This window comes from Leptodactylus fuscus, chromosome 2 (genome assembly GCF_031893055.1).
Source record: "Leptodactylus fuscus isolate aLepFus1 chromosome 2, aLepFus1.hap2, whole genome shotgun sequence".
Lineage (NCBI taxonomy): Eukaryota > Metazoa > Chordata > Amphibia > Anura > Leptodactylidae > Leptodactylus > Leptodactylus fuscus.
The window spans coordinates 148,617,392-148,644,791 of record NC_134266.1 but is presented as its reverse complement, the minus strand read 5'-3'; the positions used below and the strand labels follow the sequence as shown (position 1 = coordinate 148,644,791).

The 27,400-nt window shown below is 41.3% G+C and overlaps 1 protein-coding gene across 2 annotated transcripts in view; it reads right to left on the bottom strand.

Moving 5' to 3' along the window:
- TPST1 (tyrosylprotein sulfotransferase 1) overlaps positions 1–27,400 on the bottom strand; it is a 58,964-nt gene that overhangs the window by 14,634 nt on the left and 16,930 nt on the right. For both annotated transcript variants that reach the window (XM_075264917.1, XM_075264918.1), the window contains exons 2-3: positions 19,416–20,363; positions 5,321–5,519 (exon numbers count right to left, since the gene is read on the bottom strand). In XM_075264917.1, the coding sequence (XP_075121018.1) occupies positions 5,321–5,519; positions 19,416–20,254 (1,038 nt within the window). In that variant the 5' untranslated portion in view covers positions 20,255–20,363. The remainder of the gene's footprint in view (positions 1–5,320; positions 5,520–19,415; positions 20,364–27,400) is intronic.

Sequence of the window (27,400 nt, the reverse complement as noted above, 5' to 3'; positions counted from 1 at the left end):
AGTGCATTAACTATATGCTCAACGAGACACAATGGTACAGTGCACAGCAGGAAGGGGTTAAATAAAACATACATTCAACCATTACAACAGCGTGTCAGAGAGATTCATAGTCTTACTGCTCTTACAGTAAAGACAGATACATAGCAAGCAATCACAACACTTATTAAGAGAAAAAGTTGTGCTGTGAGTGGTTGCTATGGACAACAAAGTCAGTTTTTCTTTTAGACTCATTCATGAATCTCCGTCTTGATGTTGTGGCAGATATCTAAACTTAAGCCCTGTTCTGTTTTTAATGACTTACTGTACCTTCAGGATAGGTCATCAATAAGATCTGGGGGTGTCTGACTTGTGATCAGCTGTTTGAAGGGGTCAACCCATGACCTCTTCACTGTTTACAGTGCACACCATGTGTTTCATAAATGGCCTGCAAAGTCAATAAAGCCATGGCCGTAATTACATCACACGTTCGATATCCATAACTTTGCTGTCCACTAATATCTTGACGCTTTCAGGAGCAATTTTACTTAGTACTACCTTTTAATACATAATGTTAGGATTATTTCCTCAGTTTGGGTTAATAACCTTACTTTTTTACACATTAAACTTCACTTGCCAGGTCTTCTCCCAAGTAGTCCAGCAATATTGACTGACATAAATAGACATATTATACAAGCTCATGGTTGTTTCTGGCGGAGCCATTAAAGAGTGTCTATAAAAATGGAATATTCAGATGATGAATAGAAAAGCTGTCTGTTCAAGCACATCGCACAAAACAGGATATGTGAGAAGACAACTACAGTGTTTACTCAGTTAATAATCTGGTTTCCTATGAAGACTCCACTGAAGAGCTTCATCCATATTAAGCAGTGAGGGTCCACCAATAATGTGGTTTCTGTCATACGGTAATATGACCTTTTCAAGATGAAAACTCAGCACAGGAAAGAAAACAAGAGCATCGGAGTGAAGGTTACAGTAACAATGGCCTTCTTGTTAGTCTGTCTTAGCTTTATCTTCCAACACTGCTCAGTCTATTCTAGCAAGATGTTCTGCAGCCTGCAGTCTGCTAGAGGAGGTGCACCATACTACTTACGTCTCATCTCCATAATAATGGTCATGTTTAACATTTACAGCTACATGTGATAGCCTGGCATTCTGCTCTCCACGAGTCTCCCAGACAAACATACCTGGCAGCATATAGCCATACCTTTACAGATGGAGAAGAGCAATACTTTACTGGCCATATATACCTAAGATAAAGAGTCACTGTCAGATGTACAACTAGTCAGCTCTAGGAATAAAGTATTGCTAGACAAACATTGCTGACTGTTAATACAATAGAAGGAAAAAACAATACACTATAACAAAACCTGAAATATTACATAAATTAGGGTGTTTATTGGAAGATAAACTACGCTGAAGAACTCCCTTGTAGATCATACTCCCTACTGTAAATTATTAACCCCTTAGGATCAACCCATCTTTGGCCTCCCATAACTTTATAGTTGATACAGCTGTTTGAGTGGTTTATATGTTGTTGTTTTTTTTTTTTTGTTTTACGGTGTTCACCACACAGTTAAAATGTTACTACACATTTTATCAGGTGTAAACAAATAATGAACATTGTTTGCCATTGTGTAGATTTTTATTTTAGTTTGCATTCTGCTTTTAGCCCCTCTATGGGATGCTGCTTTTCATTCACCGATTTGCTTTTGTAAACAACAGACCAATTATTGTCAATGGGGTTCACGAGGCCCCATATGCAACCAAGATTTTAGTGGTCCAGCTGTCTGTTGTTCTGGGCCCCCAACAAACCTGAACAATAGACAGGTGAAGCTAATGTGAACCTAGCATCTGTATAAAAACATTATTACCTGTTAATGACAAATCTATGAAGCCTTGCCACTAGCACAAAGCCTTGGTAAGTCTTAGATACCACACTCATATGTATCTGATGGGTTAAACGCCAATGTCTGTTATGAACATACCCTCTGCCGATGACTATTAAGTAGGCACAGCTTCTGACTGTGTGACCATGATGTAACTGTGCATCCAGGTGTACAAACTATCTCAGCACCTAGATGTACAGTTACAGCAAGGTACTTGAAGGGGTTAATCTGCTTAGCTCCTCCTGCTCCATAACATGCTGCCTTAAAATTATACTATATTTGTAATGTGACATGTTCAATTTAACCCATTACCTGCCATGATCCACAATTAGGGATCGGGTACTTTAACCCGCCTATGAACGCCATCTGTCACTGAGGACTAGAAGCAGGACATTCAAGTGCTCCAGCAGGAAACCTAAACTGATCATGTGCATACATTGCCTTGAGCACACGAGATCATTTTCACAATGCAGTTCCCATATTATTGAAGGGGGGGGGGAGGCAGTTAATGAGTTAAATACGACGTGTGTATTTAACTTGTATGTTCTCTCATACAAGTTATTGTTTCTAAACTCCTTTTTAGCAACTGCTTCTAACCATACAGTTGTATTTACTGGTTTAGGAGTTATATATACACATAAACTTTATCACATCGGCATCTTGGAAACAACTGTTCTGTATCAGAAATAATAGTGTGCATTCCTCCAGCTAGGAAATGCTTTTGTGAGTAGATTCCAAAGAACGCTGTGGCCTCATCTTCATCCATTACAAATAATGTGGAGCTGCTTACTAAATAATAGCTTAGTTCTGAGACTTTCCACCAAGCTCATCCTACTAAAACGCAACATAAACTTTTATAACGTATGCATAGCTTATTATCAAAAGCACTTTCCTTCCTTTTTCTGTCAGGTTTTACATGCCGCTATTTATCCGCAAAGCAGAAGGAAAAATACTCAGAAACAGATGCTTTCAATTGAAACTCACAAATCTTGATACAATACCAAGCTACTACATCCGTTCTCTGGGGGCCGCGGCTGAATTAACAAGGCATATTTCTCAGCACTTCAAAGACACAAGTCATAAGGTTCATTTTAATTAGTTTGATAGACATGGCGGTGTCTCACTTCAAAGGTACTGGATAGTAACTTAAAAAAAAAAAAAACAGAAATGTAGTAGAGGATGCCCAATGCTATTCAGAGTGGCAGGGAAACGAGACAACACAACTCTTCCCAGCCGTCAATGGGTGTGATGTCACTGGGAGTTGTATAGCAAATGTAATATTGTTGCTATGGAGAACGTACATTAACTCAAGTGTTTGCTACAATATCAAGCTTTTCAGATAATTAGTATATATTTTTGGCCATGGTAACGGTACTAATCTATTTGGGATGGCAGTCACTGCAGGGAAGAGAAATAACATGACTAGAATTTCTTCTGCATCAGTATTAAAAAGTAAAAATGATATAATGGCATTAACGTATATAAACAGTGATCGCATGCTAAAATCACCCCTGCTACATGGCTATTGTACGTGCAGACCTTTTGTTCAATATCCTATTCCAAAACCATGACCACTAAAGCAAAAACAGCCTCTACCCGTCTGGGAGGGCTTTATACTAGACCTGACACACAAGGTTGGACACTGTTGCTGGGCAAGGCTGGCATCAGCACCCAGCAAGATGCCAGAGCAGTTTGAGATTAAGGGTGTCCAATGCTCAGCTGAAAACTAGAAACATCTGTTAATAGGAAAACCCTTGCTAAACTTGCTGCCATCTGCCTGCAGTGCTCAGTAGATGTAACCAATTGGGTCTCTTACCATGATTGACAGGAGGCCCCCTGAGTCTGTCACCCAAGGGCCCACTAAAACCTGGAGCAGGACCTGCTGCTGGGCAATCCAACTGTCTGATCTTTATCTCCCCCCAAAATCTGCAGTGCAAGGAGAGTTACAAGTTCCTGATGCAACAGCACAGCAGAGTTTTACATTGCACCACAGTAACCTCAGGCTGGGACCACAATTTATCTATATAAATATATCTAATGAAACATGAAACATCACAAAGAGTTCACAAACTGACATATTCCAGAAACTACATGTGATTAAATGTGACTATGTGATCAAAAGTATCCAGACACCCCCCAAAACATACGTTTTTCATATTAGGTGCATTGTGCTGCCACCTACTGCCAGGCACTCCATATCAGCGACCTCAGTAGACATTAGACATCATGAGAGAGCAGAATGGGGCGCTCTGAGGAACTCATGGACTTCGAACGTGGTCAGGTGATTGGGTGCCACACATCACGCAGGTCAATGCCAAACGACGCCCGAATTGGCGTAAGGAGCATAAACATTGGACGATTGAACAATGGAAAAATGTTGTGTGGATGACGAATCATGGTATTCAATGTGGCGATCCGATGGCTGGGTGTGGGTATAGCGAATGCCCGGTGAACATCATCTGCCAGCATGTGTAGTGCCAACAGTAAAATTCGGAGGCGGTGGTGTTATGGTGTGGTCGTGTTTTTCATGGAGGGGGCTTGCACCCCTTGTTGTTTTGCGTGGCACTATCACAGCACAGGCCTACATTGATGTTTTAAACACCTTCTTGCTTCCCACTGGTGAAGAGCAATTCGGGGATGGCGATTGCATCTTTCAACACGATCGAGCACCTGTTCATACTGCACGGCCTGTGGTGGAGTGGTTACACGACAATAACATCTCTGTAATGGACTGGCCTGCACAGAGTCCTGACCTTTGGGATGTTTTGGAAGGCCGACTTCGTGACAGGCCTCACCAACCTACATCGATACCTCTCCGCAGTGCAGCACTCCGTGAAGAATGGGCTGCCATTTCCCAAGAAACCTTCCAGCACCTGATTGAACGTATGCCTGCGAGAGTGGAAGCTGTCATCAAGGCTAAGGGTAGGCCAACACCATATTGAATTCCAGCATTACCGATGGAGGGCGCCACGATCTTGTAAGTCATTTTCAGCCAGGTTTCCGGATACTTTTGATCACATAGTGTATACCACATATTGGGGGGTGAAGCACTCGACAGTAGCAAGTACAATTACTATGCTGGTCAGAATTCGATTCAGTTGCTGCCAACCCCTGATCTGGTCTAGAAAGAATACTGCTGTTTTCATGGGAGTACAGAAAAAAAACATATATATACATATATCTGAGATATAAAGAGCGCTGCCACAATAAACAATAGAAGTCATAATATATAGGTAGTTGACCTCTTACTTTAATGCACAAAAATGGTGAGAAAAGGAGGTCAAGATGAGGACATCAAAGTTACCAGTGCTCATAAGTGCTCAGAGTAACTTGTGTACATCAGTTCAAGCATCTGATAATGTTTAAGTGCTGGGCCTATAAAAATAAAAAATAATGCAAGTTATAAGTGTTCCTCATATAATATTAATACTTACCCTTCTTGTATTATCAATAACCTTCTGATCGGGCTTTCCATAGTTGGGAGGGTTGGCATACGGATCATAGCCTAGTTTGGCCAACATTGGTGCAATGACTGGCATATCTCGTAAGACATCCGGTGGGATTTTGCCAACCCATTTTGACAAAGCATCCACATTCACTGGCTTGATGACTTGATCAGTGGACCGCTCAACCCTGAAAAGAACAAGATAAGATATGGTCATTCCAAAGGGCGTATAGACATCATCTGAAAGGGTGCCATATGCTAAAATGCTATATCTTCTTGCAGTAAAATTGGCTCTTCTTTGGGGTCCCAGGAGATGTTTTCATAATAAAGGCTTGTCTAAGATACCACAACCCCTTTAAAAGGGACCTTTGACCATCTGGGGCACATGCAGTTTAATACACCGCTAGAAAGCCAACAGTGTGCTGAATTTAGTGCACTATCGGCTTTCCTGTTCTGTGTCCCCAGTGAAGAGCTAATCAGTACCAGAACCGATAGCTCTTCACATTCAGAAGGGCGTTTCTGACAGTCAGTCAGGAATGCCCTTCCTCACAGCAGCGTCTATAGTGCTGTACTGTAAGAGCGGTTGTTGCTTACTGCCCAGCGATGACGCTGAGCGGGGAGGAACGCCCCCCCAGTACTCGTCTATGAGCGAGTACTATCAGGAAGGGAGGGGGCGTTCCTCCCCGCTCTCACAGTACAGCACAATAGACGCTACTGTGAGGAAGGCCGTTCCTGACTGACTGTCAGAAACGTCCTTCTGACAGTGAAGAGCTACCGTACCGGCACCGATAGATCTTCACCCCGGGCACAGAACATGAAAGCCAATAGTGCGCTGAATTCAGTGCACTGTCGGATTTCTAGTGGTATATTATACCACATGTGCCCCAGATGGTGAAAGGTCCTCTTTAAACCATTAGTGCCCCTTGCTGTATTTCTAAATGACTATTGGTTGAATGTACTTACAGAGTCAATTGCGTTGGTGCGAGGAGACTACCCCTGACAGGTTGCTGTGCTATAATCGTGAACTGGAGGGGAATGTTTGCATACTTACAACTAGGTATCAAATTTTGACCCTGAATCTAGACTTGCACATTATATAGTATTTCTACTGTAAAAGTTTACTCACATGAACAAATATTAAAGTACAACATAAAAACAAATTTAGTTGCTGAATAACACTTCTGACATGAAGTATTCCTTCAGTGTTATGACAATAACATGGTGATGCAACAACATTTCTTGTCTTGGTTATTTAATAATTCCTTCAAATGGTAACTAATCCTGAAGATAATTGAAAATCACTTTAAAAAAAAAAAAAAGTTTTACACCCTAAGGACAGGGCCCCCACATAGCGTAAATGCTGCAGTCTGCCAACTGTGGAAAAAACATTGGCTTTTTACGGCAGCACGGTGGCTCAGTGGTCAGCACTACATACCATTGCATGTCAATTATACCTAAGGAAACCTGCGAGGAAATTCAGCAAACTCTCTGTTCAAAGCACTGTGGGAAGAACCGTGATGTGTTACCGCTGAGGTTTTTCCCGCAGTGCATTTTTCTTGTTTTTGTTTTTTTTTGCTGCGGGACACCATGTCGGGACTCAGCCTAAAACAGTTCTGAAAGTCCTGCCACTAGGGGGCTCCTATCTTTTAACCTTTCTGTTCACTAGCTAGTAAAATATGTCTTAACTGCTAAGATGGGAATGTAAGAAATAGGTGGGTGGGTCCAGCAGCTGGACAAGAGCGAGTTATGTTTATTAGTGCAAAGAGCTGTTTCCATGATAACAGACGAGCAGGGAAAAGACATGTAAAATAATTAACTTTTCTGACTCAGCATGGGGACAAGGAGAGAGGAGCTTGTGAAAAGATCAGCTTCTGTAGGACCACAGGCATTATTTAGTATATACAGTACATTGAATATATAGGATCTGTACAAACCGTACCCTAACAAGCATGAAAATATATAAAAACACATACACCTGAGATTCATGGGAGTTCTGCTCAGAAAACTACTGCCAGAGGTTCCCACTATGTACCAGCCCCTTTGCTCTGAGTGAACTGTAAATCAAGGTGCCAGCAAAATGGGGAGATTATCCCCACAAAACAAAACAAAACATTATATTAACACTTTTGATGGGTCAGACATCAATAAAACAATATCCCCATTATGCATATTAGTAAAGTTCCATCAAAAACTAAGATACCCCTAGTCTCATGTCTTCAAACACGAGCGTCCTATGCCACTGCGACGCTGACAGTAATGCAAAGTGCATTATCAGTTTTGCTGGTATCTGCCCCGACTGCAGAGATATAGATGCCGTTAATTATGGTACCGATATCACTGCACTGTCAAAAGGCCAGCCTTATAGCTCAACGTCATCACTGGACAGTAAGGAATGGTAGTAAAATGCACTGCCTACAAACTAGGGACTAGGCATGAACTGTGATACCAAAACCATATTTCTAGGTGGTATCAAACCAGAGATATAGCCATTTAAAAATGACCACCCTCCTTTGGTAAATACTGCAGCTCTATGTACTACATTGAGTACATGTGTACAGAGTCTCCCTGACAATGCTTAGTTAGAGCATTACTAATGGGAACTTTACAGTCTGTTTTATATTACAATGAAGCTTGATAGATTAATAAAGTATATTACAATAATGTCCGCCACACAGCACCTGAGAGTAGCAAAAAAACCCCCACTACTATAGTAGAATAATGCAATGAGAAATAAAAACAGGAAAAAAAAAAAAAAAAGATTGTGTCAATATATAGTCAAAAAGTTTACACAATACATTTCCTTTAAACAGTTTGGCCTAGTTCACACGGGGCTCAGGGTCAACACATTCAGTCGTGGCTTTCCGCTCCGGATTAGGCCCAAATGGGCCTAGTCCGGAGGAAGGTGTCGCGAGGCGGTCGCCGCGGCTGAATCAGCCGCGGAAGCCGCCTGAAGAAATGGCAGCTTGCTTCTTTTTTCCACAAGCGGGAACAAACTGCTAGCGGAAAAAAGAATGCTAGCGGTCTACATAGACCTCTATTGTGAGGGGGCAGATTTTGAGGCTAATTCTGCGTAAAAATCCTCCCCCTCTTGCCCCGTGTGAACTAGCCCTCTGTCTATCCTGTTGGTAATGTGTCAATGCAAGCAGTTTAGACAGACAAATACACAGGTGGTGTCTCTTGCTTCCTGTTGTCAAATGGTGTCTCTAGTTACCAGTCTGTCTGATATTACAGCTCAAGGCAATTGACAGTAGGATAAAAGGTCAAAAAAGATCAGTGATATTCAAGCTGTAGGCAGTGCTTGTCACATCAAACTAGCTAAGAAGTTCGAACCATACTACAACTTTACAAAAAACATGCACCCAGATAGATATACGGGATTGCTCCAAAACTCAGCATACAGTTATATTTGAGGTAGATACAGCATGTAAAGGATTAGACACTGGATCTTGCCTCAAGAGGACATAAAAGGGATTGCTCCACTGCCTTATAAAAAGGCTTTCAGAAACTACTTTTGGGCAGTTACCTCTTGTGAGAGTGACTACTAGATATGCCTCTGCAATGCACTCAGACATTTTACCCACGAGCTCCTCATTGGACTAAAAGAAGCAGGGTGGTCTATTCAACACTTTGTTATTTAGGCCATTGAGTTCTAGCTGTTAGGAGAAGTGGTTACGTGAGGGCATGCACACACAGTGAACAGGCTCCAGATGGCCCAAGAAGACCACCAGTAGAGAGGGTTGTTATATCGTCCAAAAAACACTTCAACTGATTCGTCCATCCAGACTCAGGTGGAAGCTTCATTACACAACCCAGTCTCTACCTGGACCATTTGCAGGACCTTAGCAGAAGGAAATTTGGACTCACAGAGCCCATTACGTGTCCTGCCATTGACAGCCAGTCGCTGTTGCTGTTTGCGTTGGTACATAAGAAATTTGAACTGCTAAGGTCTTGAACTGTATCATCTTTAGCGACAAATCCAGGTTGTTCTGAAGATTAATAGTGATTAGGTTAGAGTATGGAGGCCTCGTGGTAAGCACTTCACTCCTGTGGAGATACTCACCAACATGGCAGCTGATGTAATAAACACATACAACAGTCTGTCACTCCTAGTAGTAAAGTGAGAGACAGTAACAACTCAGTGTTACATGCAGGACATCCTATGGCCACAAGTGTTACTTCTCTCAACAGGGTTTCCATCTAGAATTTTCAGCAGAATAACGCTCGATCACACACAGCAATGGTTTCCCAGGCATGTGTCCACCAGATTGCAACACTTGACCTGTCTGCCAGGGCTCCAGATGGAGAGAAAAAAATGGTTGCCAATGCAATTATAAACTTGAAAGTGGCACCAAAACTTTCCAGTCTTGTCGCCATTTGCAACTAGCCCTGCCACTGCACTATTCCTGCTAGAAGAAGGTTAAGGAAAAAAAAAAGTTGCCTTCACCTAACAGACAAACATACCACATGTTGGACAGCCACTTTTGGTAAGAACAGGTCCGCCTCTCACAATGCCCAAAAAAAGACGAGGTAGACGAAAGTTGGCTTAGCGTTGCTGTTGCCCCAGCAGTTTGTCTCTGTTCAGCTGCTCTAAGACTCCTTCAGTACAGATATGAGGCTCTTGAACAGAAGGGAAGGTGAGTCTGAACATACTTAGGAAAGGGGGCATGGAGAATCTGAACTGAAGGAGAAAGGCAATGGGGAACCACCTTTGTGGCTACTTTGAGGAAAGGTAATTTGTAGAGACTAAATCCTAGTGCTAGGTGGAGGGGAGGGGGGAGATGATGGAGAACAGACTTGTGACTACTATGGGAGGATGGATGGGCTGATGGTAAACCAGTACATGTAGTATCCTGTCCTCCACTAGGTAGGGCATGTGAGTAGGTGAGACTACATAGTGGCTCAATGGCTGACACGGTTTCTCTGCAATGCTGGAATCTTGGGCCTAAATCCAACCAAGAGCAACATTTACAAGTGTAGTAATTTGGATGTTTTCTTATCTTTTTCGTGGGTTACAACATTTCATCTCACACTCCAGAAAACATACCCATAAGGCGATTTTCTTCTTAGGAAATTAGCCTTAGCATGTGTATGGCTCTTGAATAAAGAAAGGAGTTCTATCCATGACATGAACTGATGCAAGTGATGGTGTGCAGTGCTGTGGAATATGTTGGATGAATAAATAAAAGTAGTGGCTGTATTGTACTATGTGGTCACACATACGCACCACATACAGGTCAATCTGATCTCCTAGGTGGCCAGGTTGCATCTTTCAGTATCAGTGAGGCTCCTCTATGCTGTGGTTTCACTAGAGTAAGTACCCTTTCAATAGGTATTGTGACTTACATATGCAGTACAAAAGTCCAGCAGGCTTCAGAGTTATACTACATGTCTATGCACTACGTAAAACCAACCACAGTAGATATTTTAATAATGGTTGGCAGTGACACAGTTAAATGCTACATTAGCAAACACCAGACTTTGACATGAAGATCTGACAAGAACTACAGAAGAACAAGGATTTATTCATGGATTGAAACATGAAAGACGTATGCAAAATGTCAGCCGCTTAGCAAGTAGTACCTGAGTAGTACGGCTACCAAAGAGGTCAGCGGCATTGCCGCTAATGAAGGGAGTGGGACACTAGACTGAACGGAGATGGCTTTTAATGGATTAAGGATTAACTGAATACTGTACACATGCTGAGAGAAGAGGGAACGTCATGTGAAGCACAGCTATGAACAGAGTAAAGTCTAAAATCTCTCCATATACTGCCACCTTTACCAACATCACAGGACACCTGAAGTAGGTGCAGTAGTTGCTGTATATATGTAATACTATATTACATATAGTTTTACATAGTAGATGAGATTGGATAAAGACATTAGTCCATCAAGTCCAACGTATAACCCTACAATCCCTACAGTAAGTGGTTACTCCAGGACCCAAAACCCCAATACAAATTCCCCTGTTGCGCTAAAATAAACCCCTAAACCCCTAAAATAAAAGTACCCAACTAAACTAGATTACTGAAAATGTACTTGTCTGGTGATACACCACTCAGTTCCATTAACTTCTGTGTAAGTGATGTATACCAGTCTCCACGAACCATTACCCACCACATCATCAACTGTGGGCAGGCCTTCCAGTCATAGCTCTGCGCAGATCGATGAGACTTCACAAAGTGTCTAATTCGGTTTGATGAACCTGTAATTTTTTCAGATTGTCTTGACTTAACCAAATGTGCACCAACATTGTAGTGAATTTTTTTGGACGACAATGTCCCAAGTTGTATAAAGTGTCTAAAACACTTCATAAGTTTTGGCACAAATTCTGCCAGAATTCTGGCGCATTTTGCTTAACAAATCTCCACCAACGTTTGTAGTACAACTTCATAGAATGCCTCAAACTAATTCACCGTGTAGTCCTAACCTACAAACATGAAGTCCTATATATATCTGTACCCCCTCACAGGAGTTACTAATGGTTATTTGGCCATATCTGCCTCTCTCTTTTGTATCTGTTAGTAAGGACAATGTGGAATAACTGGCAAATGGGATCAACCGAATTTATAAAAACAGCTGAGGGTACGTTCAAATCTGCAACATGGCGTCCATTATTCTGGTCTGTTAGGACCAGAAAAACAGACACAAGGGCTGCTAAAATAGCAAACAAACACAAATGACAGAACTGTGGACTATAAGTAGGTCTGTTGTGTGTCCTAGTTTTTAGATTTAACAGAAACCACCAATGGAAAAGTCACGCATGCAATATAGTTGGACCCAGACATTGGTAGAACAGGATCAGTGGACTATTAGTCAGGTAAGCATGGCTTCTTTTATTTATTTTGATCCATTGTGAGACAACTGTTATCTGCAGGACGTCCCCTTTAATAGACTAACATTTATTATATGATTTAATAAATCAGATTTTTGTATTTTACAGTGGCCTCGCTGTCATGTTAATGGCATTTCTTTCACTTAAATTTTAAGTAAGTGTTGAAGGATAGGTGAGAGATAAAGGAAAAAAATAGGGCTTTCCAGCAAACGCTTAAAGTGAAGTGACAGCTCTAATGCACTCCAGATAGCCACATTATTTGCAGATGATATGACAACTGCTTCCAGGTAAACATGACAACTACAAGGGTAATGACATGTCTAATGGCCAGAGATGTATAACGTGGATCAGTAAGCAAATACACAACACTCATACGTGAGTATGACTGCCCAGGAACAGATTGTGCCCAATTGTTAACTAATAACACATTTTTTTTTCCATTAAGCCACATGGAAATGGAGATGAGTGCTGAATGAAATTGCTGGAAATCATTAATGGTTGTCCTCTCATAGTCACATCATGTATAAACAGCGTGACGGATTAGAATCCCATAAAACACTAAAGTGTCCTAACTCTTCTTCTATAATCCGAGATGCTTCCTTTACCCTGGTAGGGGCAATTTATTCTACAGGTATATATAGACAAATGATATATTTATCAGTTACAGTAACCGGTCTACATTCTAAAGAACACAAGCAGTAACCTAGCCAGACACACAGAAAGTGGGGTCAAAGGTTTTAGAAGACAGGCTTGTTCCTCTGCATTCTAACAATTACCTGAAGTAACAAGTGAGGTCAGGGCATCATAGTAATACAATGATTTTAATCTCCATTCTGCCCTGGGGTCTTTTCCTCCCTTTGTACTATTCCTGTTCACCACTCTATCATCCAGTTATCATCATCTAAATGGAGGTGGCCCCATTGGCTATGAGATCCTGTAACAGACACAGTATTGCAGCTTCAACACAAGGAAATAGGATTTTGCCATCTTCATAGTTATCAAAGCCTTACAGTGGGCTAAGTCATACTCTGTAATATCAAATTAATTATGCTAAAAAAGTCATTGTGGAGTTTCCTATGGCACTCCTGTGTAGATACCCTTTGTGGTGTTACAATATGAGAAATTCTTACAGTGAGTCTTGTATAGTAGGATCACACAGTAATGTGGGACAGTGGTTAGCAATGGTGCATTGCAACATTGGAGTCCTGGGATTGAATCCAAACTAAGGTAACATCTGCGTGGAGTTTGTATGTTCTCCTGTATATGCTTGTGTTGCTACCAAGTACTTTGGTTGCTTCTCAAACCCCAAAAGCACACTGTAGCCCAAATGAGGATAGGTATTGAGGCAAGTGATGCCAGTCTTTGTGCGGCACTGTGACATATCCTCGTGCTATATCAATTAATGCAATGATATAATGTAGCTGTCGTTTTTTTGTGTTACAAATGGTGGAATAATATGCGATATGGCAGTACACGCATATGGGAGGACCTTACTTTGAAAACACTCACTGGGTGCAATTGCTCTCCTTTGGAGGGCAGAAACTGGCACTGTGAGGTCACAGATTATTAAAAAGCAACAGAATAGAAAAAAAGAACTAACAATTACCAAAGAAATAAGAACAGTTCTTTATTCTGGCACTTTTAAAATGAGAGGATAGAGTACAAGGTACCAGTGCTGTCCATGAAACATAGCTTCTAATACAGCAAAGTGTTTATAGTTGTACAGTATGGTGACAGAAATGCACATGGATACCAATAAGATTGTAAAGATTCGCATTACATGCGCTTCCCCATGAACAAAGACGCCATAACATATTGTACTGTGCATCTGCACTTCAAACTTTCTCACCGGCATCTCTTTAAAAACAGCTTCCTATTACGGCAGCTGAAGTGATGTCAAATGACACTATGGCTGTTCAGATCCAGCGAGATCTGCGATTCCTTGAACACACCCTCACTAATACACTAATCCTCATTCTCAGGCTCTCACCCCTTTGGTCACACAGGCAAGTGAAGTTTCGCCAACTGGAAACTGGGAGCCCTTCCTTAAGTTTATGAGGTTAAGTACAATATAGTGATCATACAAAAGAAACCATTCTCTATCAGATTAGGAGGCTGCTCACATACATATTAATGAAGCATATAGGACTCTGAAGTGAAATTAGAGAAATACTGACATATCAATTTTGTCACTTAGACCCAGCTGTCCAAGGGCATTTGCCCAGGAAATCCATCTCACCTCTTCTCATATGGATAATTTTATATTGGTAAATTAATCAGATGTTTGTATAAATCTGTTACAACTGGAGACGGGATACCCCGGTTAATTGAACATATTACACAGGAACATAGGGGTGATCCAAGAGTCTTCAGGTTTGCCGATTTGAAATCAAGTTAAGAAAATAGGCAACAAGAATTTTGCTTATTGGGTTTTTTCTTATTATTTAAAAGCATTTATAATGTATGCGGATTTTTCTCACTGATCTCTTTTCTAAACTATAACTCCAGATGCTTTGTACTGCAGACAGAAAAGTAATGTAGTTGTGACAGTCACTCACACAGTAGTGTGAGCCATCAGCAAGGATGTGCCAAGTGAGTAATTACCAGTCCCTTTCACAGGATATGACTCTGCCAACTAGGTGGCAAGTGATGAGAAAACGCCAAGTCACAGCATACATGGAGTCTATGTAAGTTCTCTACAGACATTTGCTTTCATGGTATAAATGTGTTCATCTATGGCTCCCCTTACTTTCCATTACTAAAGTCACTCAATGCATCCCCCCCCCATAACTTTACCTCATGTAAACTGCCTGGCACACATCCTATATTCCTCCTTGCAGGGCCTCTGGCATTCCATCCATGACTATACAGAGCTCATCACATCCGATGAATTCAATATTCAGCTGAGTAGTCAACACAACTAGAATATCCAATACATACCGTACCATATATATACTGTATTACTACAGGATTTCAAGCACACACAGCCTAGATGACACACCAGAAAGAGCATTTATGGAAACTCAGATTTCCTAAAACATCTTTCAGTAGTTACATGGTTAACTATGGTTGTCATGTTCAATTTTTCACAAGCCCTAGCAATTTTAGTCAAGAAGAAGGTAAAAGCTTCCTGGGTAAATGTTGTTCGCTATTTCTTATTACTGCCTAGCTTGCTTATATTCAGTCAGGCTATATTAAAGACAAATGTTAATAAAAAAAAAAACGGCCATGAAAACAGTATTGAGCCGTCTGTTTAGTCAGATTTTCATTGCGGTTTTGCATCCGTGAGGTAGCAATAGACTTTAATCTATTAAAAGATCCATGAAAACGGACATAAATAGGTCAGCCTTATTCACACGCCAGTGTTTTGCATCAGTGTTTACAAGCCAACACCAGAATTGAAGAGGACTTTATAGAGATAAAGTTATACTGTAAAAATTTGCACCTCATCTGTATTTTGGACCTATTTTTGGATCTGGCATACAAATACTGATACAGGCAAGTGGTGTTGCTCTATGCTGGTTTCATATTTCCCAATTACTAGCACAGCCTAGTTACACTGTTTCCATAGCCCTCATTCACTTCTATTGGAGATCTATGGTCACAATATGGCAGAACTGTTAGCTTGTCTACTCACTTCTCACCCTGGTCGTCTGGACTTGTGGCCAGTTCTTCCCGACTCTGCCATGATTTGCAGATATGGGAACACAACCTTTTTATGTATGTGTCTTTTTTAGTCGTATTCAAAGCCTAGGACCTCAAAGCTGAGCTATTTTGCTGCCAATAAATTAATGTAAGATTTTTTTTTTATTTTTTTTTTAAATGTAGATTGTGAGCCCCACATAGAGCTCACAATGTACATTTTTCCCTATCAGTATGTCTTTTTTGGAATATGGGATGGAGATCCATGCAAACACGGGGAGAACATACAAGCTCCTTGCAGATGGTTTTCTGCCCTTGGCGGGATTTGAACACCAGGACTCCAGTGCTGCAGGGCTGCAGTGCTAACCACTGAGCCACCGTGTGGCCCCCTTTAATGTAAGATTTTTGGAAACTAACAGCTTGTAAGCAGCGCCGCACCTCCCATGAGGCGACCTGAAGCGAGCGCTTCAGGCGGCGCTTTGTCAGGACCCCAGGGAGGGCGGCATTTTTGATTACCTAAGCCAGTCCAGGACAAGCTGTCCTGGACTGGCTTAGCACCGAGCGGTGGTTTGGGGAGGCCACTGGAGCAGGGCTGCTCCAGCAGCCTCCCCTCACACTCAGGCAGAGAGCAGGTCATCTCCGTGCCTGCTCTTTGCCTGCGAACGGTGCTAAGCCCCGCCCCTTCACGCGGCCACGCCCCTTCGCTCCACCCCCTCTTCCCGAGGGGGGGGGGGCGGCTTTCTGTAGTTCGCCTTGGGCGGCAAAAGGGGCAGGTTCACCCCTACTTGTAAGGTATACTGACAAGTGGTCTATAGGGGCAACAACCGGTACCAGCACCAGCAGCTGGCTATAAGGTCCAAGACATGAAGAGAACTTTGCTGTAAATATGAAGTGACTGCTGAAATGGAAACTTTATTTAATATACCGTATTTTTCGGACTATAAGACGCACCTAGGTTTTAGAGGAGGAAAATAGGGAAAAAAAATTTTGAAGCAAAAACTGGTAAAATATTTAATGTATGGGAGTTGTAGTTTTGCAACAGCTGCAAGGCCACATTGACAGGTGACCCTGCAGCTGTACGGGGATGCATAGAGTGTTTTTTTTTGCGGGTCCAGAAGTACTTTTTAGTTATATCATTTTGGGGAATATCTATTGCTTAGATCACCTTTTATTGAAAAAAAAAACGGTGGTTTATGATATATGATTTTCTACTTTTATATATATATTCTAGGGACAGGAGGTGATTTAGAACTTTTATTTATTTCATATTTTTATTATATATTTTTAAAGCTTTTTTTTTTTTTTTTTTTACTATTTTATTCCCCCCCCCCCCCCGGGGCTTGAGCCTGCGGTCACTTGATTGCAAGTCCCATAGACGGCAATACAACTGTATTGCCGTCTATGGGACATTCTGTGTATTAGTATTACGGCTGGTCATAGGCCCAGCCGCAGTACTAATATATAGCAGTGACAGGCCTGGGAGCCTCATTAGGCTCCCGGCTGTCTCTCGAACAGGTCGGCTCCTGCGATATCGCCGCGCAGGAGCCGGCCTGCAACTTTACATGTACGGGGCCGGTGGGGACCAGCCCGGGGGAGAAGGGGCCGCTGATACTGACCCGGCATCCGCTGTACTAGAGAGGCGGATGCCGGGGAGGGATAGACGCCGGGGCCTGAGACATCGCTGCCCTGCCCTGCATGAAGCCAGCGGCGGGGGGACGGAGGAGCGGAATAGCATCACTCCTCCCGCTGCTGGCTTCATGCAGGGCAGAGGAGCGCAGCGATGTCGCAGGCCCCGGCACCTGTAATGGCATCTATCACTTGCCGGCTTCCGCCTCTCTATTACAGCGGATGCCAGGCGCCACATTCGGCCTATAAGACGCACCCTTCTTTTCCCCCCAAATTTGGGGGGAAAAAAGTGCGTCTTATAGTCCGAAAAATACGGTACTTAAAATGATAGACAAATGAGAGAACTTACTCATCACTTTACGTTTCCTGGCATCAAAAAGCTGCACCATCCGTGCAATTTTCCACCAATAGCGACACTTTTTCTTTTTAGTACTAATTGCACAGTGCTACGGAATATGTTGGCGCTATATTAATAAAATTTATTATTATTATTTTACTGGAATTGGCAAGGTCAATAAACTTTCTACATGACACATTTTGACAAAAAAAAATATCTTAGGATACCCTGTTTTCCACCATGCGTATTATATGGCCCCAGGTACTGTAGTAGGTCTACATCTAAACACGGCCAATAAGAGCCTTCAGTTTCATATACTGATTTAGACCTTGAAATACTTATATTGCTTCAGTTTAGCAATGAATTTCTAGTCTAGTGTGAAACCTCCAATATACTTTATCTTTGACAAAGAAAGGGGGAGAGAGCCATGTTTTAAAGGTTACACTGACATTCTTAGCTGCCTCGCTCTATACAAAATTGTGATTCAAGACTTCATGGCCTGCATTCTGAATAAGCGCTATGAAAGCACATGTGTCTGATGAATGCCAGGCTCTTTACCACTACTATGTGTTCATCTTACTATACAGACAGGATTCACAATCCACAAACCTTGTAGCATTTTTATCCATGTTGTAAACTAACAAGTTCAGCTGTACAATACAAATATTACCAGACACCATACTGCAAAATACAATGACCAGGCATGGCTAAAATAAACAGTGCAGACTATTGTGAATTATATTACACATGGATCATGAAAACCACCACAGAATCAAGGTCGTAGGAACAGGAATTACAATTAGTTAAAATATCGCATCAGTGATATTTGTGACACATTCCATAAAATGTCTCGCAGCTTAGGCTGGGTTCACAGTACAGTTAAATTCTGTTATGAAGGTGTCCGTTAAAAAATAAATAAATAAAAAACAGACACCTATCCTAACAGACATTAACTGATGTTAATATCGCCAGTTTTTTAACTGATCCATTTAATGGATCAATCAAAAAAACCAAAAAACAAAAAAAAAAAACGGACTAGCATCAGTTAGGGATCGTTCACATCTGCGCCCGGTCTCCGTTCTGCAGGTTTCCGTTTCCTGCACAAAACAGAGGCAGGAAACGGAAACCTGCAGGACTCTTTCATACCCATTCATTTGAATGAGTTTGAAAGATGTCCGTCCGTGAGCGTTTTATGCTCTCCACCGCGAAACCGTTTTTTTTTTAAACCGAAGACAGAGTCGGACACGCAGTACTCTGTGTCCGATTTAAAAAAAAACGGTTTCACGGCGGAGAGCATAAAACGCTCACCACCGCTCACGGCCGGACCCGCTCTGACAGCTTTCCGTCTTCTGCACGCAGAAGACGGAAACCACAGAACGAAGACCCGAACGCTGTCAAAAACCTCCCCTTATACTCACGTGTGAACTAGCCCTTAGAGCAGTTGTCCTATTATGTTATTAGTACATTATATCACCTTGAATAAAAAGAAAAACACGGAATGTAGTGAGGTTTAACTTAGAAATGTCATTGGCTGAATTTCTGGGGGTCTATAATGATACAATGGGCTTGGAATCTGGTAATGCAGAAAGAAGATATACATAGGGATACATGGACATTGATTAGAAGTTATACAACCAATACTTACTTGGACAGAGATACACCTCCGGCTTTGCCAATCATCTCTTCATGGTGTAGCACAGCATCGTTCCAAGGTATTATGAGGAATTTCAGTAATGTTTTCATCCAGCGTTCTGGATGTAAAACCAACTGTTCATAATGCACCATCATACACCTGTCATAGCCCACCTCAATGCACTGATTATACATGGTCTCTATAGCGCGGTTCCACTTGGTCAAGCAATCTCTATAGCTATTCAAATCAAAGCCAGCGATAGTAACTTTTCTAGAGATCATCGAATGCACTGAAGCACGTCCATCTCTCACCATCAACACAAATTTGGCATTGGGAAATATTTTGGCTAAATAAGACAGAGATTTTAAAGCAAATGGATCTTTGTTACACAGGTATGGTGCAGGTTCCCCATGTTTAACTATAATCTCCAGTAAAAACGCCTGCATGGCTGCGTCTAATACTTCATCTGTGACCCCAGCCTCATCTAGGCGTAATTTCTCTTTGCTGGATCGCGCCCACATCTGTTTGACAGCCAAGATTCGCGGAATAACTCTTGTCTCTTCTCCACATCGAATCTCAGGGTGGGCATCAAGCATGGCACGCATTAGTGTAGTTCCACTGCGAGGTACTCCTCCAATAAATATTAATGGCATGTCCTTGTTATATGCAAAACTAGAATTTGCTCTTTGCTCAGTTCTTAGTGTTGCTTTGGGGCTTTCCATTTTGACAGGCTGGCTGCGTTCCTCTATTCGATGGTGGCATTCCATTGCGTGTTGCCCTAAGTAGAACACAGTCACTGAGCTTATTACAAGGCAGGCCAGCAGCAAGTTTTGTTTTAGTTTTCCAATCATTTTGACAGCCGGGCCTCCCTGAACGAGGTGGATGGAATTGTTGCGGTTTTATTTATAACAGCATGCCAAATAGATTCTACTCCAAAAAGATGAGCGCCATCTGCTTTATCTGCAGAAGAAAACAAACTCACATTAACTAGGATAGACAAAAAGACACAAGTTGTGTAATACAGCCAACCTTCACTTACAGAATACAATAAAAATTACCATCTGGAAAAAAAAAAAAAAAAACACACACACACTAAAGCAACCATAATAAAATTCAATTCATTTCTTACTACAATATATCCTGTTCATACAGTTAAAAAAACAACAACCAAGTAGTAAGGAGAAGCTATACAGATTTAATAACGTATCCATGTGACTATCCTAGCAAGCTCTGAGAACTCAAGTCTGGAACACTCATCTATAGACATAACGCTCATTACTATTCATGTATGAAAAGTCAATGATATACATCATAAGAGCCTCAGTGGGGGGTCTGCCATTCATAACTTCCACCAGATTGTATGGAGCAGTGACCCCGTAGGAGCGCTCACCTGACTATGAAGTGCGACCAGTTACTTCTCAACATTGGAGGGGGCCGAAATGCTGACGTCTAGCTGATAAACTGCGGAAACTATGTAATGTCTGCTTAAGTAAATAAATTGCTTCCAGCATAAAATAGCAGCCCTTGAGCATTTTTTTTCTTAGAACTCTTCATGGTGCGGTTCCTCTGTTATTCCACTGAGAAATGTCTGACAACGGGTATTACCTGTTAAAGGCGATAGTCTTATACTAGCCAATCAGTGCCAGGCTATATAGGGACACATCCCTTTGCATGGTACCGCCCAGCTGTCAGCTTATTCACAAACACTGAGAAGGATTTACAGAGGAGCGGCACAAGGCAGACTTACAAAAAAGAATGAGACGCAATTACTATTTCATAGTGAATGCAAGTATTCACTAAACTAGGCATGTCAGGAGAGGAAGTAGGTTCTCTGCAACCAAAGTGCCTTTACCCTGTATGCAAATTGAAATATGTATGGCATAAAATATACTGAATGAAAAAAAAATCATCACGACAAAAAAAATTCTTAAAAAATAATAAAAATCTCTTAGCAGTAATTCTGTTACCACCATGAGTTTACTTACTGTTGTACACACAGAGCTCACAGGATGAGGACAGAGGACATAACCGGATCTGACAGGCAGTGTTCACAGTGAGTTAGCCCTTCAGTGGATTGCCTCACCAACTAAAGAGTTTACGTATTAATGGCACAAAGCAGCAGCAACCGTTGCTTTAGTGCACAATTGTATTATGATGCAGTGACGCACATTGCCAGTATTTATAGATTTTTGCACTATGTGGAGAAGGTCAGCATGAAATGTCTGGGACCAATCACAGCTAGAAAGTAGTCTCTATCACTGACAATTAAGGAAGCCACTATTGATTTTTAGATAGAGACTGAGATTTCAGGGAACTGTGACTGACTGAGCTTAGTGTACTAACACCACAGGAGAGAGAAAGGAGTAGAAGTACTTTGCAAAATATCATTGTCACCCATTGAAAGCAATTAGCAAAAGTGTACGTCTCTAGAAAACTCCCAATGAAACTCCCTCCCCCACCCTACCAAAGTTTGAGCACTGTCACCAATAAATACAACCTGTAGTCCATCTTCATCCAGTATGAGCATGCTCAGGTTTTCTATGACTTCAATGTAGCTGCATATTAGATCAAGCCTAAGTAACAGATGGAGCATATGCAGTGCATGAAGGAAGCACACAAAGTAAGGTGCACCTGGGAAATATAGTTTTCGCTAGCAAGCAGTCACATGTTCCATAGTATGGACTGCCCATGGCCATCCCCCGCGTCCACAAAAATTTTCAGGAAGGAAACAGCAACAAATAGCTTATTATCCTGGAACAGTTTTCATCCCCTTCCCCTCCGTAAAGGGATACCTAGGGGACAGTACCTTCGCATAAGACGAAATTGCTCATCATATTCAAACTTCCGTAAGGCTTGCGACGATTTGACTAATCGTTTTGTGGATCGTGGTTATCCATCTGAAGTGTTGCAGGAAGCCTTTAGACAAGCATCCATACAAAATCGTACAGCTCTACTTAATCCTCGTCCAAAAGCCACAGGAGAGAATCAATTACGAATCATTGGTACATTCGACAATCAAAATTCTAGAATAAGATCAATCATCGCTAAACACTGGAATGTGTTGAGGTTGGATCCAGACATCAATGCGTTATTAACACCATCCCCCTCTATAACATATCGCAGGGGTAGAAACCTCCAGGACCGATTGGTCCATAGCCACCTGTCCCCAACAATACACACTACATGGCTTAATAAACATATCCCAACGGGGAACTTCCGTTGTGGACATTGTAAAGCATGTGACTTTATCAAAGCAGGCTCTGTTTTTACTAGTGTCACTACAAAAAATTCGTACGATATCCGCAGCTTTATTAATTGTCAGACCTCCGGCCTTGTGTATATGGCCACCTGTGGATGTCCTAAGAATTACGTGGGGAAAACTCGCCGCAAATTTTGCAGGCGCGTTCTAGACCATATCAGCAATATTAGACGGCGGGAGGACCGTACCCTCAGCCGTCATATGTGGGAGGTTCATGATGGGAATCTTCAAACATTGTCTTTTCAAGGGATCGAAGAAGTACAGGCGAATCCTAGAGGGGGGGATTGGGATAAAAAGATCTTATACTTCTACCTTCTGCTCAATCTAGTCCCTCCAACTTTGATTTTGACTTATCAACCTCTTCTCTTAATCTATGAATTTTGTACTATTTGGTTACTACCAATACTTCCTCGTTATTCTGCAGACACAATCCATATACCAGGAGCGTTTAATAAGTTATCTACCTCGTTATGTTGTCAGTGTCTGTGCAGGTTGAGACAAGTCTAGATATGCACCACACACAATAGCTGTTCAGTCTGATAAAAGCCCAGGAAGTGATAGGATGGCAAGTGCAGGTTTAGAAAAAAAAAGGACGGATTTGGAGTATTGTTCCTTGATTAAATTACTTACAAAGGAATAAAAGAAGCCTAAATCCAAGAGAGGATGATTGCACACATTTTTGCCAATTTCATATGGGTTTAATTTTTACAGCATTCACTGTGTGGTAAAAATGATGTTACCTGTATTCTGTGGGTCAGTACAATCACGGCAATACCAAATTGATATAGTATCTGTAATGTTACAATACCTTAAAAAAAATGAAAATCTTTGCAAATCGAAAAAAAAAATGTGTCTCCACGTTCTGACACTTGTAACTTTTTCAAATATACAAGTATGGAACTGGGTATGGCGTCTTTTTATGCAGGACAAGATGACGTTGTGTTGATACCATCTGATGGTTTAACCACTTTTTATTAAATTTTTTTAGGAGGCAAAGTGCTGAAAAAATACACAATTTGGTTATTTTGATTTTTTCCCCCACTACTTTGCTGTTCACCATATAGGATAAAATATTTTTCATATTTTAATAGTTTGGCCATTTTTGAACACAGAGATACCAAGTGTTTATGTTTACTTATGCTTATGGTGGGTGTGATGATTTGAACTTGTGTTTTTTTGTTTTAATAATCCATTCACTTCTATTACACACTGCATATGGCAGCATGTAATAGAACTGATGTAATGGCAAGCCTGAGAGCCTTCAATACGCTCCTTGTTGTCATTGCAACCAATCACTGCAATCGGTCAAAGATGGTGGCGCCCATGGCATCTGTGCACTTTAAATGCTGCAGTTAAACATGAGTGTGGCATCTAAAGGATTAACAGCTGTGATTGGGGTCAGCACCAATTGCATCTATTAAGCTGCAGATTCTGGCTGTATTCTACAGCTGGCATCTGCCGTGTATGGAGACAGCTCCGCTCCAGAGCCCTTTCCATATATCCCCATACCATTACGCCCTTGGTCGTTAAGGGGTTAAATACAAAGTAATTTCCAAAATGATTACCGCTACATCTAGCTCAAAAGTAGAACTCCTATGGTTGCACAGAACAAGCCCAGGACTTAAATAGGGCTAAACAACATTCAATATCCACGAAAAATGTGTCCAGCAAACCAATATTCATAAAACATACATAACTTTTACTTCATTTCTTGAATAAAAGGAAACATCTTACATATGATTCCAGGAACAAAAAGAAGATACCAAGGCTTACGCGTTTCAGGACATGGTATTCAGTCCTGAATGCCCATGGCATCTGTGCACTTTCATCATCATGTTCCTGGAATCATATGTAAGATGTTTCCTTTTATTTAACAAATGAAGCAAAAGTTATGTGTTTTATGAATATTGGTTTGTTGGACACATTTTTCGTGGATGTTAAATCTAAAAGTTTTTCGTTTGGATTTTTTCCCCCCTTTTTTATTATTTATTTATTTTTGTGTGCTTTTTTCACATGTCCCACAAGGGAACTTGAAGCTGGGATCTCAGATCCATAGATACATAGTATTGCAGATCCCTGCACAGTAGTTCCTATTGGAACAATGCATAAGCAGTCAGGCGGCTGTTGCCCAGCCTCCTCGCTGTCGTGGCAACCCCTTGGAACCCAGGATATTACCCCAGCTGAGAGCCAGAAATAATACCACAGGCACGGCTCTTGTGCCCGCACCCTTACAGCACCCACTATTACAGTGCTGAATGTTAAGGGGTTAACCATTATTATTATTTATATAGCTTTACATTTGGGGGTTACATACACTACACAAAATATACAGGTAGATATAATACTAACAGTGACCGACTGGCACGGTGGGGTAGAGGGCCCTGCCCACGAGGGCTTACAATCTATAGGTGAGGGCTTACAATCTATCCACCCTACAGTCCAGACCTGGCTCCCAGTCATTACTTTCCCTTTTATAACCTGAAGACACTCCTGCATAGGAAACTATTTCCTGATGACAATGCAGTAAAAGAGGCAGTAACAGGGTCCTGCTATTCTGAGGGCATCGAAACACTCAAGTCAAAGTGGAATAAGGGTGTTGAAGTCAAGGGGGATTACATTGAAAAGTAGAAAGTTCAATGTTATCATAAAATTTTGTTTTCATAGTCAGGTAGATACATTATTAAACATCTCTGTACACTGCTCATGAAAGGGATTGGGCCCACCAGCGATTCATCTGTTTCTCTGTGGACCAGTCTACGCCGACACACTTTTAGCTCCCCTAAGTTCTCCACCGACTCCTCTAGACATGTATAATCTTGAGTCCACCTTGAGCTGAATGTAACAGAGATAAGTGAAAGTCAGTTTTAGCAGGGATGTACTACTGTACTACTGATTTATGCAAAGTATGCTAAAACAACTGTGACCATTAAAAAGATTTTTTATAAGACTGCCATAAGGATAAAAGTAGCACTTTTCTCTCAACATTTTTCATGCAGAAATCACACGGACCCCATTATAGTCTATGGGTTCTGCAGGTTTCCTTAGGTAACAGCTTTTTTATGTGGATTAGGTTTCCATTCAGCAGGGTCCCCAAGCGGACATCCTGAACAGAAACCCATGTACAGATGTGAACTTGGCCTTACAACTTGAAAGCTTCTGTAGTTTATTCAGGAAGGATACAAATTTAGAAATAATAATACCCAGAATCCAGTAATCTGTGCAATTAACAGGTGTAGACAGCTAGAGAGACTGTGCAGAAGACAGGGCAGCAGTCATGATAAAAGGGCCACGAGACCTGTAATTAGAATGTAGGCCGCAATACCAATAATAGGGAATGTCTTTACATAGCATTTCTTAATTTCAGGGCACACGTCTAGACTTGAGCGTTACTGTTTATACCAATATCAGCAGATTACATGTGTACAGGAAATGAAAAGGGTTTCATCTGAACATTCAAATCTGCTTTCTGAATTCTAAATGCATGACGTGTAAATGTAACCTCCATGTGAGACAGGTGGAACATCATATAAATACTTAGAATGTTTTGCACATTTAAGAAAGAGGTGTGATAAAAAGAACTCCAAAAAGGTTGTAGTAAAAAAATGTCACTTGTCGTACTATCATTAAGACACAGAACTAGAAATAGCCACAACTCATTCCACAATAGTACATGTAATCATGTATATTCACAGCCATATAAATGCATAATAAATACATCTATACTGCACAACATAAATCAAACTGAAAAAGAACTAATCAGAAGTTAGTGAACATGGGGAGCATGGTTTGTGCATGTAACAGCTGTATGACTGATGTAAAAAGCAGGATGCAGCCTAAGGGTGCATTCAGACTACGTAACGCCGGGCGTGTATGAGAGCCGTACACGCCGGCATTACGGCAGACTGCCGAACACTTCCCATTCACTTCAATGGGAGCGCTCGTAAACGCCGCTGTTACGAGCGCTCCCATTGAAGTGAATGGGAAGTGTTCGGCAGTCTGCCGTAATGCCGGCGTGTACGGCTCTCATACACGCCCGGCGTTACGTAGTCTGAATGCACCCTTAGGGTACATTCACACTGAGTAAACGCTAGCTTATTATGTAGAGTAAAATTACACTTGTAAATTTTGCTATCCCATTGACTTCAATGACATTTTACAGGCGTATTTTTACAGGCGTATTTTTTACAGGCGTATTTTTTACAGGCGTATTTTTACACTTGTAAAAAAATATCATTGAAGTCAATGGGATAGCAAAATTTACAAGTGTAATTTTACTCTACAAAATAAACTAGCGTTTACTCAGTGTGAATGCACCCTTAGGGTGCATTCACACTGAGTAAACGCTAGCTTATTTTGTAGAGTAAAATTACACTTGTAAATTTTGCTATCCCATTGACTTCAATGATATTTTTTTACAAGTGTAAAAATACGCCTGTAAAAAATACGCCTGTAAAAAATACGCCTGTAAAAATACGCCTGTAAAATGTCATTGAAGTCAATGGGATAGCAAAATTTACAAGTGTAATTTTACTCTACAAAATAAGCTAGCGTTTACTCAGTGTGAATGCACCCTTAGGATGGATTTACACTCCGTATTTGCTATCAGTCTTCCCGGGATAAATATATTTTTCTAAATGTGATCAGATCTCAACCAAAAAAAAAAGAATTATATGTATATCTAGAGATGTCACAAGCATGTCACAATTATGTGCTACTAGGGCCAAATTCACATCTAAAC